We start from the raw sequence: 16,866 nt of genomic DNA on the forward strand, positions 1-16,866 counted from the left end.
TGCGTGTGGCTGCAAGTTGCTGATAACTTACAGGAAAAAATAAAGAAGCTAATAAAACTTTTTCTGCCACTTTGAGTGTAATGGTATATTTTCTTCTATAGCATGAAGAATGAAGATGTTTAATTCTATGAAATCATGCATATGCTTGTAATAATTGTGAATCACCTGCACTGTTATTCCAAGCTCAGAACAATCCCACTTCGGACTGGGCCATGACTGGGTCAGTGATAAATCAAAGCAGGCCTTCCCTCCGGGGTTATCCAAGAAATTTGCACCAGGCTTTACAGCCTCTGCCCCTCCCTTCAGGGGGTGGGCTAAATGACCCCCAGTAACAGTGAAATATGACCGGAGGGCTGCTGGCAGCTCCGGTGGGATCACTTCTAACATCCAAGAGCCCTGTCACCATAAATCTAACTTCTTTATTATTCTCTCTCACTCTCTGTCGGCAGTACTGTTCCTCTCTTACCTTTTTTTTCTGTTCCATACATATTTGCCATATTTATTTTCTCTTTCTGATTTATTGTCCTCATTAGCCAAGGCATGACAATACACACTGCACTCATGCATATCCACTCAAATGAGCCCTTTGTGAACTGTTTCAGCTCAATTACACACACTTGCTTACCAAATGTTGCCATTATCATGGCACGATTTAGTTAAGAGTGCAAATTGCTCACAACGATGTGTTGTCATTTTTCTTGCAACAGACAAAGGATGAGCCAAACACTAATAAAAGGCAATTTCAACATCAAGCCTAGCATAGTGTAGTACATTCATCACATTTGTGTTTCTCTGTTGGCACTATCGTTCTCTGTGGGCTCTGTAAAATAAATGAGTCTATGCATAAATTGTTAGCTTCTTGCTTATGGCGTGTAGAAATATATGTGCTACTGTAAATAAACTGAAAAGGCGCTCTTAAGCTTTTGAATAAGTAGGCTACATTTACTGCTTTTGACTTACTCTGTTTATGCCGTATGCAGTAAATTCTTGCAAGATATATTACTTCATCATGATAAGAGCCAGTGAGATAGAAACCTGATGATGTAATTCCTGTTGACTTTAGGGCTTGAGAACTTTGCCTTCAAGTGAAATGACTATAGGATTACTAAAGCATATTGCTATCTTACAGAGTTATTGTTAACTGAAACCATGAAAAAAATAATTACTTGAAAATAAACAATCAAAATAAAATATTTAAAAAAAATGTATAAAGCTAAATATAGACATTTTAGAAAATAAATAATAAAATGACAATTCAAAAAATACTAAAACTTTAAAATGAAAACTGAAAATATAAAAATAAAATGTAGTCAAAATATTAACAAAAAATATAACCGTATCACAAAAATAAAAATTCCACCATCATTTCTTTCTAAACATTTCTTGAAGCACAACATATTTTTTTAGAGAATGTTTCAACTGTTATTGTTCATTTGATGAAATTTGAAGTGGGTTTAATGTGGTTTTGAAACAAGTTCAGAAACATTGAATCATTGTCCTAAGTTTTCCAGAGAAGTAACAGGTTTCATACAGGTCTGGCACAACATTAGGGTGACAAAATGGCAAAATTTCCATTTTGGGGTGAATTATCTCTTTAACACAGAAGTCACCTAATAAAAATGTAACGCGAGTTGAACATGAATGAAATTTATGTGGAAAATGTTTCGCAAAACTTCGCCAAACAATCATGAATCACTGAAATGTTCTTTAGATCCTTAAACCTTGCAAAGCAAATGCTTCTCTTTGTAGAATGAAACCCACTTTTGTTCGCTGAAGCAGTGTTCAAAAATGAGTGTTTTTAAAATGGAAAACATTTCCTGATTTATAAACCACGAGGTATTCTACTATAATCATGCAACAAGGATGCATTTGATCTGATTTGACCCACAATCCCAGCCTTGGGGGCTTGTGTCTGATGAACAAGAGGGGCTGTGTGAGAGTGACGTGTCATGTTAAAAGGTCTCATGCATGGTTTTGTAACGGGTCGATCTTCCGACAACCTCACCTCCATGTTAACCTTTGTGTGTGCCAGTGTGCATTTGGAAGGTAGCAGAAAATTGACCTTTGAGCCACAAGCTGGAGGAGAGATTCAAAGCTTTGGTAAATAATACTGCCAAACCTAAAGGTTTCAAGGGGATGTGAGAGAACATTATGTGTTTGAGACCAATATTTATGAATATGAATACTGCCTTCTATATTTTTACAAACATGTTAACCAGTATGCATCATGCAATGTTAAATGTTTCAAAGAATGGTATGCTATATTGTTGTCACATGATGTAAATATGTGCATATTTAATAAACCAAGTTGTCATCTCTGAAATATTTGTGTTTAATTTTCCTTACGTTTCTGGAAATTGAAGGTGAAGCTGAGTAGGCTTGCATTGTTCTCTGTTACTGCACATGTTGGCAGTTAGACCATCTGTGTGTGCTATGCACACAGATTATTAGCATACATGCATAGGCTATACTGCAGAAATAGTAAGTGTGCTATTGAGAACATACTCGAGGTTCAGCTGGTGAAATTTGATCTTTTTTCGATTTTGAAATTGTGTTTAATATTTCTTGTGGTTATGGACAAGGAAGGTAAAGTTGAGCAGGCTGAACTGTGGGATATAGTATTCCTTGCATTGTTCTCCGTTACTACACATTTTGGCAATTAGATAAGAGCAGGCAAATAATTAGCTTACTGTACACAGTATGCACACTGTATACTGAAGAAATAGTGTAGTATAAAGTGAGTTATGGAAAACATAGGCCAACTCGTTCATCTAGTGAAATTTTATCCTTCTTTCCATTTAAACATACTACTAAAGGAAATTGGTAAAAATCCCCCTGCAGTGACTCCTGTGATTTGTGACACTCTGTGACGCAGGCGGAGATTCTAAACAAACTATTCGTCAATGAACGATGTTGCCCACTACGTATAAACTAAATCAACTTTAGAAATATATTTTGCTTATTTGTGACGAACCGCAGCTTTTCAGTTGTTGGTTATCTAACATTTCGTAAGGACGAAGCCTAAGCTCAAAACGGTTGATGCATTCTCCCAGCTGTGCGTTTTGAAAATCCTCCCTCCCGACTACACGTCCGCTGCAGTGTCCCACAGTATCCAAGGGGCTCGTCATGGCGCTCGGACGCAGGAACTCGCTTCTCCTGTTTTTCTTCGCTTTCTTCTAAAAATAATAAACCTGAATCTCTCGGGACTCGGATTTTTTTGCTGTTTCTACTTAACGACTCAAGAGCGATGACCAGTTCCTTGCTGAGATATACGGATCTGAATAGATAAACTTGTGTCCAACTGGGCGATCAAGATTTCAGGATCCCTTTTCCAGGGCGAATTCCCTAGTTTGAGGAACTCGGGAAAGAAACTGTTCTGGAAGAAGAGGAAGAGTGAGAAGGGGCCCTTATTTAAGGTAGCGTTTCTGTGCTCTCACAAATTATCCCCGTAATAACATATTAAATTAAATTTAAACATCGAACCAAAGTTTGTGAAGCTACATGGTTAACGTTACTTAAAACCAACATGAACACGAGTTACGTGTTGATAAAAGCGTCTGTCGTTCACTGTTTACTGTGACACATCACGCACAACCCTTTATACGCCTTTTTTCACTATGTCTTAGTTTTTTAAAACACGACTGGGAATGGGTTAGTTTAAGGAGTTATCTAAACAGACTCACGTACAGCATTGTAACGTCGATATATTTGTACCGCTATTCGGAAACAATGTGGCTAATGTTGGCTTTGTAGTTATTAAAAACAAGGTTGTTGGTTGTATTCAGGACTTTATTGACAGTGAGGGCGAGGTTGAGGGTTTGTATTGAAGGTACAAAGCGATGGTTCAACCTAAAACTGTAAAGTTTTCACCATTTACTCACCCTTATGCTGTTATAAACCTATATGACTTTCACAAAAGGAGATGTGACGGTCTCAGTCACCATTCACTATCACTGCATTTTCCCCTTTACAATATAAGTGAATAGTGACTGAGGTTGTCAGTTTCCCTAGTATCATCTTTTGTGTGTTTTTGGGGGGAGCTACCCTTTAATTGTACATGTGTTAACTGCATTTCCTGATCTTGCCGTTAGTTTTTATGTAGTCTCTATTCAGTGTTCTGCTCTGCTATAAAATATCGAGGATATTTTATAAATATCCTCGTCTTTTGATTGAATCTGGACAACCGGTCGAACACAGGGGATGAGGATCGAGGAGGGACACAGGCGCGGGCACTACTGCCTCGTTTGGCCGTATATTTGCAGTTTAGACACGAAGTCTCCTCTCGCCAAATGACCAAACGCGACGGTAAACTCTCTGTAGTTGTTTCAGAGTTATTCCTGTTGCCAGGTCCATTGATGACTGTATTATATATGGCTGAGGCTAGAGAACAGGACCGTTTAAGAAATGCCGGACTTCAGTTCACTTGCATTTTCTGCAAAGGCGGACGGAATACCGTACTAAAATAATCAAGTTGTGAACTAAATGACCTACTGTATAGTATGCATTATGTACTTTCCCATCTAGCCTATGCACTTTATAAGGTTATAAAGTGTATGGTAAACTGCGACACTTGAGTTCATGAAGTGTCCAACATGCACATTTCTTCTTGTAATTTTCCGCGTGAACACATTACACGCACTATATTACAAAATGGCAAAATAGTGTATAGTACGCGAAGCATACAGCGTGACCAGTGTTGTCTGACTCTTAGGAATCGGTTATTTTTAGTGAATCAAAAACACACAATGCGCCAAGTGAGGTACAATTTAGTGAATAATAATAAAAAAAAACATTCTAGTTACTGATTTAATCTCATTGTGTTTTGTGTATGACAAGATGTGGCTAAAAATACATATTACATGAATTTTGCACCAGTCAGTGGTATTTTATAAAAAATAAAATGAATGCATGAATTACATTTGTTAACCTCGTTTAATAGCGACAGTAATTGTTTTGGCAAAAAGTAAATGCAATAAGAATTAAATTACTATTTTTCAAATATTTCTTCCTCAAAAGTATTAAAAACAACTGTTAAGGAACAAAAAATCTTTAAGAGGAACCAGAATCATTTAATGGTTAAATATTTAAATCCTTACGATTCCCATCCCCAGTGCTTGGACCTTATTGTCTGCTCCAGTTCATAGTGTTTTTGCTATTTGTGTCACGTTTACTGTTCATTTGAAAACCAATTTCAGTTGTTTTTTGAACATTCTGCATTTTAAGAGTCCGTTTTCTTTGGAAATCCTCCTTGATCATACTCATTACATTGTGTGCTCATGTGCCTGCTATTGAGACCACCAAAAATGTCTTTAAGACAGAAGTGTCATATGATCTCTTTTTCTTTGATTCTCTGCAGTGAATGCTAGAGACATGATCATGACTGCGGCATGGGAGTGACGTGACATCAGCATTGGACTTTCCCTCCAAACAACCTTATATCCACACACCAACACCATGTGCTTCTCTCTTCGGAGAGGCAAAACTGACTGAATGAACGACTACGCTGAGAAAGATTGTGCGAGTGTGAAAATGGATGAGTCTGCGCTCCTGGACCTGCTGGAGTGTCCAGTGTGCTTGGAGCGGCTGGACGCTACGGCAAAGGTGTTGCCGTGCCAGCACACGTTTTGCCGGCGCTGCCTGCTTGGAATTGTGGGGTCGCGTGGAGAACTGCGCTGCCCGGAATGCCGCACGCTAGTGGAGAGTGGTGTGGATGAGTTGCCTAGCAACATCCTCCTGGTACGGCTACTGGACGGTATCAAGCAGAGGCCGAGGAGAACGGGTAGCATGCACAGCACATGTACTAATGGATCTGCAGCGGCAGGTGTCCGAGCGCAGGGTGCTGGAGGAGGCCAGAGGGATCCAGGTCCCACAGGTGGACAGTCTCAGAGGGTCCAGGCCAAGAGCACTCCAGTTAGGGTGAGTCCCATACATCAGACAGATATGGACAGGTACAATTAACATCTGTTTTACATGCAGAAAAACTTAGTGATGGGTTTCTGTTAAGGCCAAAGTATACTTTGTTTTTGTACGCGTACGCTAGCAGTCTCCACTGTTTTGTTGTCGTTGAAACAACGGCCCAGGATCGTATTGCCACCATGTGGGAAAACCCGATTACTGAAAAATAACTTAAGTGCGCATGTGCAACCTGAGTGTACAAAGTACGCGCGGTTACAAAAATCGGATGGTGTGCGTACAGTACGCGCGTACTGTTCTGATGACACAATTCGCGTCACGCGCACTGTGCGCTGTCCCTCGCGTACGCGTAAAAAGTGAAGTATACTTTGGCCTTTAGCCTGATGGCTATATTGGTGGAGAACTTGTCTGACCCCATCTCGCCTGGTCATGGTCAGGCCTTGGAGACTTGCTCCAAAGCCATGGTACGATATGAAAGGAAGAATAATTTCTGAATTAATTAGGAATTTGAGATGTTTTTTCTCATTCGCTCTGTCATCTGTATCATTATTTTGGTTAATGAACTCTAAATAAAGAGTTTGTTTAGGAGTCTAATTAGGAAAATTAATACAGCAAGGAACATTTCTTAGAGTTAACAAAAAAAAATGCTGTCTATGATGTTGGAACATATTTAATTTATATATGCTTTAAAATGCAATTTCAGTCAGACTAAAGTAATCATTTATGTTTTTTTATGTCATGTAAACACTTTAGTCCAACTGGAATTGTCTAGCATGTATAGTCTCACGTTTTGCTCATGCCAAAAAGCTGCTGTCGCTCAATTTTAACTGCACATGTACATATACTTAATGTGGGAGAAAAATATTGTTTGCAGTTTGTATATCTGCAGGTTTTAGGGAAAAAAATATAATTGCATTTTTTGATCAATTGTGATTATGATTTAAAATAAATACAATAACAATAAAGAAATAACTACTATTACTATTATTACTGTTCCTATTACTAAATAAAATATTTTTTACTTTATTACTGTTTATTATTTCACTGTAAAATAAGACTATTTAAAGAATAAAATGTTTTAACTGTAAAATTACGTTACTGAACTTTTTCATTTTCAAAGCTATCAAGCTTTTATTTTGCCAGAAAACTGTCGTTTTGGTATTTTTGGTGGTTATATGGTTGATGTATGTTGCATTCCAAATGCATGTTAAAAGCGACAAACTCGACGGGTCATGAGTTGCTCTTGTGTAATTGAACACAGTGCCACACTTCACTCTGAAACACAGAGCGCATATAGTTATTTAATTAAATTACAAATTTAGCAGTTTAATCACATTAAGCCATATTGCAATTCCAGTTTATTTCAATTAATGATAGCCCTAGCAGACGGTTCTGGAGAGAATCTTATTAGCTCAGGCCAGTGTGCTTCTCCTAAAGCAACCCAAGAAGCTGCATTTACTGCCTCTTTTCCAGCACATTTTTGTTGTTTGGTGTGGTTGTGTATTTGATGTCTTTTATTTCTTTAAAGGGGAGAAAAAAAAAGCAAAAACGCTGCAAGTGGACACCATTGTGTTTGTGTCTGAGTGAGAGCGCACACGTTTCTGCCAGTATAGCTTTCAAACAAAGTGTCCCGGCAGGTCGGGATAGTTGTCATAGCAGCAGTTTTGTGATTGTGTGTTTTGTTGTGTTTCACCTTTCGGTTTTGCACGGTAACAAAACACAGGTGTCCCTACAATCAAGCCCTCTGTCATCTCTCCCACACAGACTTGTGGGATAGAAGGAGGCCTCCACCCAAAGCATGATGGGAGGCGACGCTCTAAGTCAGACATCTCCGGTCTATAATCTTTTATAATATCCTTCTTTTGTTGTTCATAAACATCAGTGCTGTGAAATGACACCTGGATTGGCCTAATAAGCTAGTCGTCTCTCTACTATTCAACTAACTTGAGTTTAAAAGGTAATCTTATTCACCTGACTTCAAAAGAAGCTCATTTGGGGGTTTTACCCTAAGATGATTCACTAAGTTTGACTGTTTTTGTCTCCTACAAAATGTAATGCTATTTTTCATGTGAATTGTATTCATTATGTATTTAAATAATACATAAAAATTAAACGTGTTAAAGACATTTGTTACTAAACATTTCTGTTTTAAATAAATTATTCTGAACTGTATATTAATCAATTAGTCCTGTAAAAAGTGTCATAGTTTTCACTAAAATATTAAGCACAATTGTTTTCAACATTGATAAAAATAAGAAATGTTTCTCCAGCATCAAATCAGCATATATAAAAAGGATTTCTGTAGGATCATATGAAGACTGGAATAATGAAGCTGCAGGAATAAATTACATTTTAAAATATATTACAATAGAAATGTTTTTTTTTTTTTATTTGAATAATATACATATATTTTTTAATCTGTTTTTACTGTGCTTTTTGATCAAATAAATACAGCCTTGGTGAGCATAAGAGACACATTTCATGAACATTATAAAATCTTACCCACCCCAAACTTTTGAATGGTAGTGTACTGTATTTTGATCCATTTTACTGTTGCTGAAATGTAGCTTTAGGGGTAGACAGATATTGAAATTCTGGCCGATACTTATAAATCAATAATTATTTTCATGTTTGTTGATCAAAATAAATGGTCACCATTAAAATTCTGTACTTTTTAAAATTTAAAACAACAACAAAAAACTAAACTTTAAATGTAAAATTTATATATATGTACACTGCTCACTGCTCATCACTGCTCATGTTTCAGTCTGCTTTAAATTTGCATTTGTTTGGAATGACTAAATCCTCTAAGTGATTGTTCTTCCTTTTGTTGGCATCACCACAATAACACCTCCCTATCCCAAAGTGCCCTTAGAGCAAGACTACATCTCTGAAAATAATCAAATCTGATGAACTCTCCCCACACAGTCTTTTCTAATTAGCCCGTCAGTGTACATATCATGCTTTAAGAACACAGTCATTAGCATTAGGCTGTTTGCCAGATCCGGCTGAATCCAGTAAAGTGAGGTAATATAAGGTTGATCAGCAATGTGAGCTCTAAAACTCTGCTATTGAAAAAAGTCAACTCTCGCATGAGCAAACTTGGCAGTGATTGCTTCTTATCTTCTCTCTTTGTGCCTGCTGTGTTTTCACACGCCAGCCTATTTAAGGGTGCATGTGAGGTGGTGTAAACAGTCTTTCTTCCGGTGGAAAGGGCTTTTTGCAGTGGTTGTAGCTTCAAACAGAGCCTGTGATCCAGAGGTGGTGTAAGGACCAGGAATGCATCTGAAACTTCATGATAACAGAGCGTTGTGTGAGTGGCAGGTCTGTTATTTAGGTCTTCAGAGGGGTTTTGTTAAGTCTGACACATGATATGCCGTGCTTTGGAGACGCACAAAACACGCACTCACGCATGGAAGAAAACTAGTGCTAAGAAGAAGAATTCCTACCTAGTTCAGGGATACACACATCCAGACATCCACACCTCTGAGATCTGGGTTGTCAGATGTTGCGTTTTGTAGCTATTTCAACATCTGCGTACTAGTGAGTACAGGAAGTATATGGCAAAAGGAGTCATATTTTACCTGAGATGTAAATGTAAGTTTGCAGCGCTGCCAGTGTTGACCACTTGAGAACAAATAACTGTTATGAGCCTGTTCTTTTAGTGAATCGGACACGTACAGGGTGACAAATGTAGTTAAATTCACAAACAAATGACTTGTATGACCCGTTTATTTTTAGTGAATCAGAAACGTAAAGTGTGACAATTGTAGTCTAATTCTTGAATAAAATAATTTAATGAGCCTGTGCTTTTTAGTGAATCAGAAATGTACAGAGCGACCAGTATAGTCTGGTTCACAAACAAATGACTCTTACAAGATGGTTCTTTTTAGTGAATCATAAACGTACAGTATGACAAGTGTAGTCAGATTCATGAGCAAATACATTTTTTTTCAGCTGCTTCTTTTTAGTGAGTAAGAAATGTACAGAGCGACCAGTATAGTCTGGTTCACAAACAAATGACTCTTACTATCCGGTTCTTTTTAGTGAATCAGAAATTGACTAGTTTAGTCTGGTTCACAAACAAATGACTCTTATGATCCGGTTCTTTTTAGTGAATCAGAAATGTATAGAGCGACCAGTATAGTCTGGTTCACAAACAAATGACTCTTACAAGATGGTTCTTTTTAGTGAATCATAAACGTACAGTATGACAAGTGTAGTCAGATTCATGAGCAAATACATTTTTTTTCAGCTGCTTCTTTTTAGTGAGTAAGAAACATGCATAGAAACAAGTGTTGTCAAATTCAACAACAAATGACTCCTATTATCCAATTCTTTTTAGTGAGTCAGAAACATTCTGTGCAACCAATGTTGTCCATTCACAAATAAATGAGTCTAATGGGCCGCTTCTTTGTAGGGAATCAGAAACATACAACCTGTCCACTTTATTTTGATTCACAAACAAAGTACTTTTGAGCTGTTTTTTGTGGTGAATTAAAAACATAAAATGGGACCAGTGTAGTCCGATTTCTGAACAAATTATTCTTATGAATTGGTTGGTTTAAAAATTGGATTGAACTAGTCCAAAATACTTCTTTGTATAATTTGTGTGTGTATATATATATATATATATATGCCAGTGACCTGATAAAATTTACAAGCCAAAAATAGTTTTTACCGGCCATGAAACTCTTTTTGCAAAAACAGGCATTTATTACAGCTACAGTGACTAAACATATTTACAATGTTTTTCGTTTGTCCTTTACTTTACTTACAAGAAAAAACAACAAACATATTGATTGATTTATCTTTTTTTTTTTTTTTGCCGTAAAAACTTTGAGATTCTTGTCCTTTGTATGTTTTCGGCAAACGGAGCAGTCCATCGTGTTACACCTGTTTCACACATACTCCGTTTGCAGTGTGTATGTGGTGTGTATTTTTTTTCCCGCACCCATGTTAACGGATTAGAGCAGGGCTTTTCTGTTAGCTTCATTTGAGGGCCGGATTATCGAACTGAAAATTTGAAGGGGGCCAAGGGGGTGGGGGTCATCCTGATCTCTTTCTGGGGGACCTATAAAATTAGAAATTAAATTTAAATTTAAAATCTATAAAAGGTCAATTTAAATCAATTTAAAAAGGTAATCACATGTTTCTCTGTAATTAATCATGATTAATCGCATGTTTATACTGTCGTAATTTCACATATAGCCTATAGCCTACTTCACTGCACCGTTTCTGCGGCGTAACCCCAGGTATGTGTCGCCACATTCTCGGGCTATGAAGAATAAAGAAGAAAATGTTAATCTTCCGAAATGAAGCAGTAATATCTTCTCGGGCAAAGGTTATTAGAACTGTACAGCTGGCCATCACACTGCGCTGACCTTATCAGTCCGTTTGTATCTATTATTTGATTCACTCTTGTCGCTTATGAACAGCTATAATCACGATGATCTTGTCTTTGGAAAATATTATTTTATTCGTTTTAAAAACTGGCTGTTGTTCTCACTACATTGCATTGTTATATTTCGTAAAAGTTTACCTGCCGACTGGCGACTTATACTGTTACATCTACTCGCCAACGCTGATTTTTACTGGCACTTGGCGAGTGTTAATTATAGGCCCTGTATATATAATCATTGGCCAAATACCCCAAAGAGTGTCAAACACAACACTGAATCCTTCTGTGTGAAATTAAAGGATGGTCTGAGGGCGTGCTGCCCGAAGCTGAAACCATGCCATATCTGGACCTCATCCAGGGGGTTCAAGTGTTTCTGAGGGGAAAGAGGTGGGGCACAGGAACATGCAGGTGGATTCCATGAGCTGCTGAAAAGCCAGTGATCAAAGAACACACTGCTACCCTTGAGTCCCAGTGGGCAAAGGGTGCCGCTCCCTCTCACCTCTGTCTCTTTTTGACTCTGTCTTTCTCCCTCCGATTTCTATCGGTGCTGAAGAATAGCAGGAGGTGCGGTCGAGCAGACAGATGCGTAACAGCTTATTGTTAGTGGCCACCTCTGATCTGACAGGATCGGGGCAGTGAAAGGGCAAACCCCATAAACTGTGTGTCTGTGTGGGGCGCACAAACCCCTACAGCTGTCTTTTAGATTGAAATAAAGATGATTATTAAAGAGAAACAGAAGGAAGAACACTAGAATAAGACATTGGGTCAGTAAGATTTTAAGTCTCTTATGTTCACCCAGGCTAGAAGTGTAATTACTATTTAAAATAACTTTTTTTTTTTTTTTTAACTATTTTAATATATTTTAAAGTGTAATTTATTCCTGTAACGCATTACTCCAGTTGTCAGTGTCACATGATCCTTAAGAAATTGCTAGATTTGGCGCTCAAGAAACATTTCTTATTACGTTGAATCCTGAACAGATGTGCTGCTTCATATTTTTGTGGAAACAGTGATAAATATAGGCCTATTTTTTCAAGATTTTTTGATGAACAGAAAGCTAAAAGATTTGGAATAGAAATCTTTTGTAACACTATAAGTGTTTTACTGTCACTTCATCAATTTAATGCATCCTTGCTGAAGTATTAATGTCTTAAAAAAAAAAACTTACTGACTCCAAACCTTTGAATGGTGGTGTATATAAAAATGAAAATATTGAAACCCTACCACTGTCGGTAGATTATTATAGATGTCAGTGCCTTCACCTCACAGCGATAAGCTGTCGGCTTTTCTTGCTTCACATTTGCATAAAGTTGAACATTTCTCAACTTCTTGACACTCTTACCGCTAGCGCCGATCTGTTGTCAATCCCACAATCCCCTGTGTGTGTCTGTCTCTCAGCTCCCATAGGTATAATAAATTGAAGGGACCTGCTCATCTCTGTTCACTCTGCACCAGTGTACACGTACGGTGACGGGCTGAATGTCAGCTGTTTATGGCGAATCTCCCTACCACTGAGCTCAAAAACCACTTCGCTGAAACAACTCAGCGGGACGCCTGCTGACTAATCACAAGCAGTTTTATTGTGCGTGTGATGCATATGTATTTGTGTGTTTGTGAATGACTTGCCTGAATGCCGCCCGGGGTTCACCTTTTTGTGAGCAGACTTTGAGACGAGGCTTGTGTTCAGTTTGTGTAGGAGGTAGAATGTTCATTGAACTGGTTATTAGAGTGAATGAATGGGATCTGTGTCTCAAAGTGTTTCCTGAATCACTCTGCTGCTTCTGAATCTAAAGCAAAAGAAATTGTATGTCTTGCAAATTGTGAATTTGCAGCCTTAATTCAATTTAAATTAATGCATCAGAAGCACACAGCGCAACTAGTATAGACAAATGACTTATGAACCGATTCATTTAATGAATTGCTCATCAGTCAGATGAACTCACTGAATCAGCCAGAATGGTTACTCAGTTAATGTATGATTCTGATAATGTCTGAAATGTGGGGTCATTAAGTTTTTATTTTACGTTTTTTAATAAATCTCTAATGCTCACCAATGCTGCATTCTTTTGATAAAGTAAAAGCAGCAGTATTGTGAAATATAATTATATTAATAATAATATATTTTAAAAATGTAATTTATTCCTGTGAATTTTCAGCAGCCATTACTCCAGTTTTCAGTGTCACATGATTCTTCATAAATCATTCTAATATGCTGATATAGTGCTTTTGAAAACAGTTGTGATGCTTAGTATTTTTGTGGAAACTATATGTTTTTTTTTTTTTTTTTTTAAGGTTTATTTCAAGATTCAAGATTTTTTATTTGTCACACACACAATTATATAACCATTATATAACCAGCAGTGAAATGTAGGTCAGGTCCGCTCTAAGGACAGTGCAGTTATATAGAATACAAATAAAAGAATAAATTAAAATAAAAGATAAAAAACATAAATATAAAGTAAAAGTAAACAAGTAAATTAAAGCAAAATCTAAGCGGAGCGGCCTGGACGGCGTCAGAACACAGCGGCGCCATTTTGAAAAGAGCAGAAGAGTTCATTATTTGATGAATACAAAATTTAAAATAACAGAATTTATATTAAAAATATATTTTTTGTAACATTATACATGTCTTTTACTGTCACCTTTAATTTAAGGTGTCCTTGCTGTATCAAAGAATTAATTATTTAAAAAAAAAAACTGTAATTTTTTTAAAGGTAGTGCACATTCAGCGAAAAACGCATCTTAGTAGGAAACACTGGTGTCTTGATCCTCTCTGTAAGACTTAGGGAACTGAGCACCAACATAATGATGGTTTAACCTCATCACTTTCTCCTCCCGTTCTGAGACGACGTGACTTGGCTTTCTGTGGCCACCAGGTCAGCTGGGTTGTCAGAGATGAAACAAAGAGAAACAGCTCACGGGTCGTAGGTTAGATGTGAGAGGTCATGTGACTGGGGTCAGCGTCAGAGCAGGAGGCAAAGAGTGGTAATATAATTCAGAGCTACTCTTTGATCTTCCTCACACACACATACATTCAGAAAGGTATTAATATTTAATCAGATTCTAAAACCTCTTTGAATGTGAGAATGATGTTATGAATCTCCATATCTGGCATTGAGAGAGCGTTAGCAGCTGTGTTGTTAGCCCAGAGCGCACATTTTAAATCTAATATCTCGTTATGAGAGGCAGAACGGATAAGGCCTTACATTTAATTGATGAGCAGTTGCTTGGTTTAATGGCGTTGTGGGTCGAGGCTCTTTTCAATAAGATGGCATGTACACATATAGCACAATTAGCAGCTATTTCCCTCAAAATTGTGATCAGGTTTAATATTATTACATAAAAACTATTTACACTATCTGCATCTATGCCTTGAGTGTAATGGTTGTTTTTATTTTTGTTGCAGACAAGTGTCACATCTGCTGGTGAATCCACAGGTGATTTACTTCTATATCTATTGTGTCACCAATAAATTAGTTAAACACAGAACACTTTAACTGTTTATAAAGATTGCTTAAATCATTGAATACAAATAGTTGTTATTGTTACCAAACCCAAAGACTAATTTCTTAAATGCTGCAGAAAACACATTGTAAATAGAACATTTTGATGCAGTGAAAGTAGATCATCATCGGATGCCCATTTTCCACAAGATGATATGTTTCTATAGGGTCTTAATGAAAAGTCTATAACACACTTTGTCAATGGAAGTGTAAAACACCCTTTTTACCTTTTCAAAAACAGCTCTGTTCACAGCAACCCGTTTTGGTGCATGTCCCTTTAAATGTTAATGAGCTCTGCTCATGCCGCCCCTCTCTTCCGTGGGGACTGTGAATGTTAACTTTAGCCGCATTCGTTACAGAACTTGCTAACTAGCACATTATTAGGAAAGGCGATTTGCAAAGATTCATTAAAAAAAACGTATACTCACTTCTTCTGTAGATGAAGCTGGATCACGAATTATTTGCGCGAACATAGATGCGTTTAGGTAGATTGAAGGGGCATTCTCTTTAAAAACAAGTAATCCACTGCGTTTTCAGCGGCTCAGATGTCGGGAGTACATGACGACTGCTATGTTCATTATTACATCCAAAAACAAAATGCCTCAATCGCTTAGAAGACATTCTTGTCTACATCTGTTCCAGCGTGGAAACAATGGTGGACTGTTGACAGCTTACTCTGGGCGGGTCTATGATAAAACGGTCAATATTCCTGGGAGGAGCCTGCCTGTGTGACGTCACACTGCCAAGACTCTGTGAATGGCTTGATCTGAGAAAGGGTTTTTATCATTATAGGGTGGTTGTGTACACACACTGCCAACACACATTTCAGTTCAAACAACATTTAAAAGCGAATTTTGCATCTGATGACCCCTTTAAATTTTTTTATTAATTCTTTACAGAAACCTTAGTTGACACGAGATAACTCACTCCGTTTTCTAAATGTGTATTATTGATCTAGTTGTAAACAATTGATCCATTCATGTTTTTTTGTTTTTGTTTTTTTTACCTCATATATTTTAAACAATACGTTTTTGATCTTCCAGTAAAACATTAGACTTCTCTTTGGTGAAGTATGCTTTTTCAATTGTAATATTGTGTAATTGTGCAGTCTACAGACTATTCATGGTGCATCTGATTCACTTTGTACATTTGAGAGTTTCTTAAAATAGCAAGCTCAGATCTGATTGGCTGGCCTAACACCCATGGACCTATGGAAGTCGAGAAGCTCTGTTCCAGACTGCTGCAATGACCACTTCAGAAGAGTAACAATAATAGATGCTTGATTTGCCAGCATTTGTGATATTCATAGCATTGAATATATGAAAGAGTTCTTTGATAGTTTTTCAGCTTTGTTTTCAGAGTTATGTATGGCTTTAAAGGGATAGTTCACCCAAAAATTTACATTTTGTCATTACTTACCCTCATGTCGTTCCAAACCTGTAAGACCTTTGTTCATCTTCGGAACACAAATTAAGATATTTTTGATGAAATTCGACAGATTTCTGACCTTCCATATACAGCAATGTAACTACCACATTTAAGTCCCAGAAAGGTAGTAAGGGCATTGTTAAAATACTCCATGTGACATCAGTGGTTCAAACCTTAATTTTTCTGAAGCTGCAACATCAAATACAGATGATGAACTAAGACAGATGGATGCTCTACGTCAGAACGCCGGCTGCTGGGACAGCAGCATCACACGCATGCGGTGTGGTACTCTGAACACGTGGCGGAGACTGACATAGAAGAGAAGAAATTGTTGGATAAAGTTGTTATTTTTGTTATTATTATTCTTGTAGCTTCATAAAATTAAAGGGTTACTCCACCCCTAAATGAAAATTTTGTCATTAATCACTTACCCCCATGTCATTCCAAACCTGTAAAAGCTTTGTTCGTCTTCGGAACACAGTTTGTTATTTTGGATGAAAACCTGGAGGCTTGTGACTGTCTCATGGTCAACAACTGTCAACTGTCAACAGCAGCCATGACTGTCAACAACTGATGTCACATGGACTATTTTATGAATGTCCTTACTACCTTTCTGGGCCT

General features: G+C 37.4%; 1 protein-coding gene across 2 annotated transcripts in view; it reads left to right on the forward strand.

Annotated features, from left to right (window-relative positions):
* The first annotated feature begins 3,107 nt into the window (after positions 1–3,107).
* Positions 3,108–16,866, forward strand: part of LOC306844288 (E3 ubiquitin-protein ligase SH3RF1) — a 59,367-nt gene continuing 45,608 nt past the window's right edge. For both annotated transcript variants that reach the window (XM_079376293.1, XM_079376294.1), the window contains exons 1-2: positions 3,108–3,416; positions 5,357–5,916. In XM_079376293.1, coding sequence (XP_079232419.1) covers positions 5,491–5,916 — 426 coding nt within the window. In that variant the 5' untranslated portion in view covers positions 3,108–3,416; positions 5,357–5,490. The remainder of the gene's footprint in view (positions 3,417–5,356; positions 5,917–16,866) is intronic.

This window comes from Barbus barbus (assembly GCF_936440315.1).
Source record: "Barbus barbus genome assembly, chromosome: 24".
Classification (NCBI taxonomy): Eukaryota; Metazoa; Chordata; class Actinopteri; order Cypriniformes; family Cyprinidae; genus Barbus; species Barbus barbus.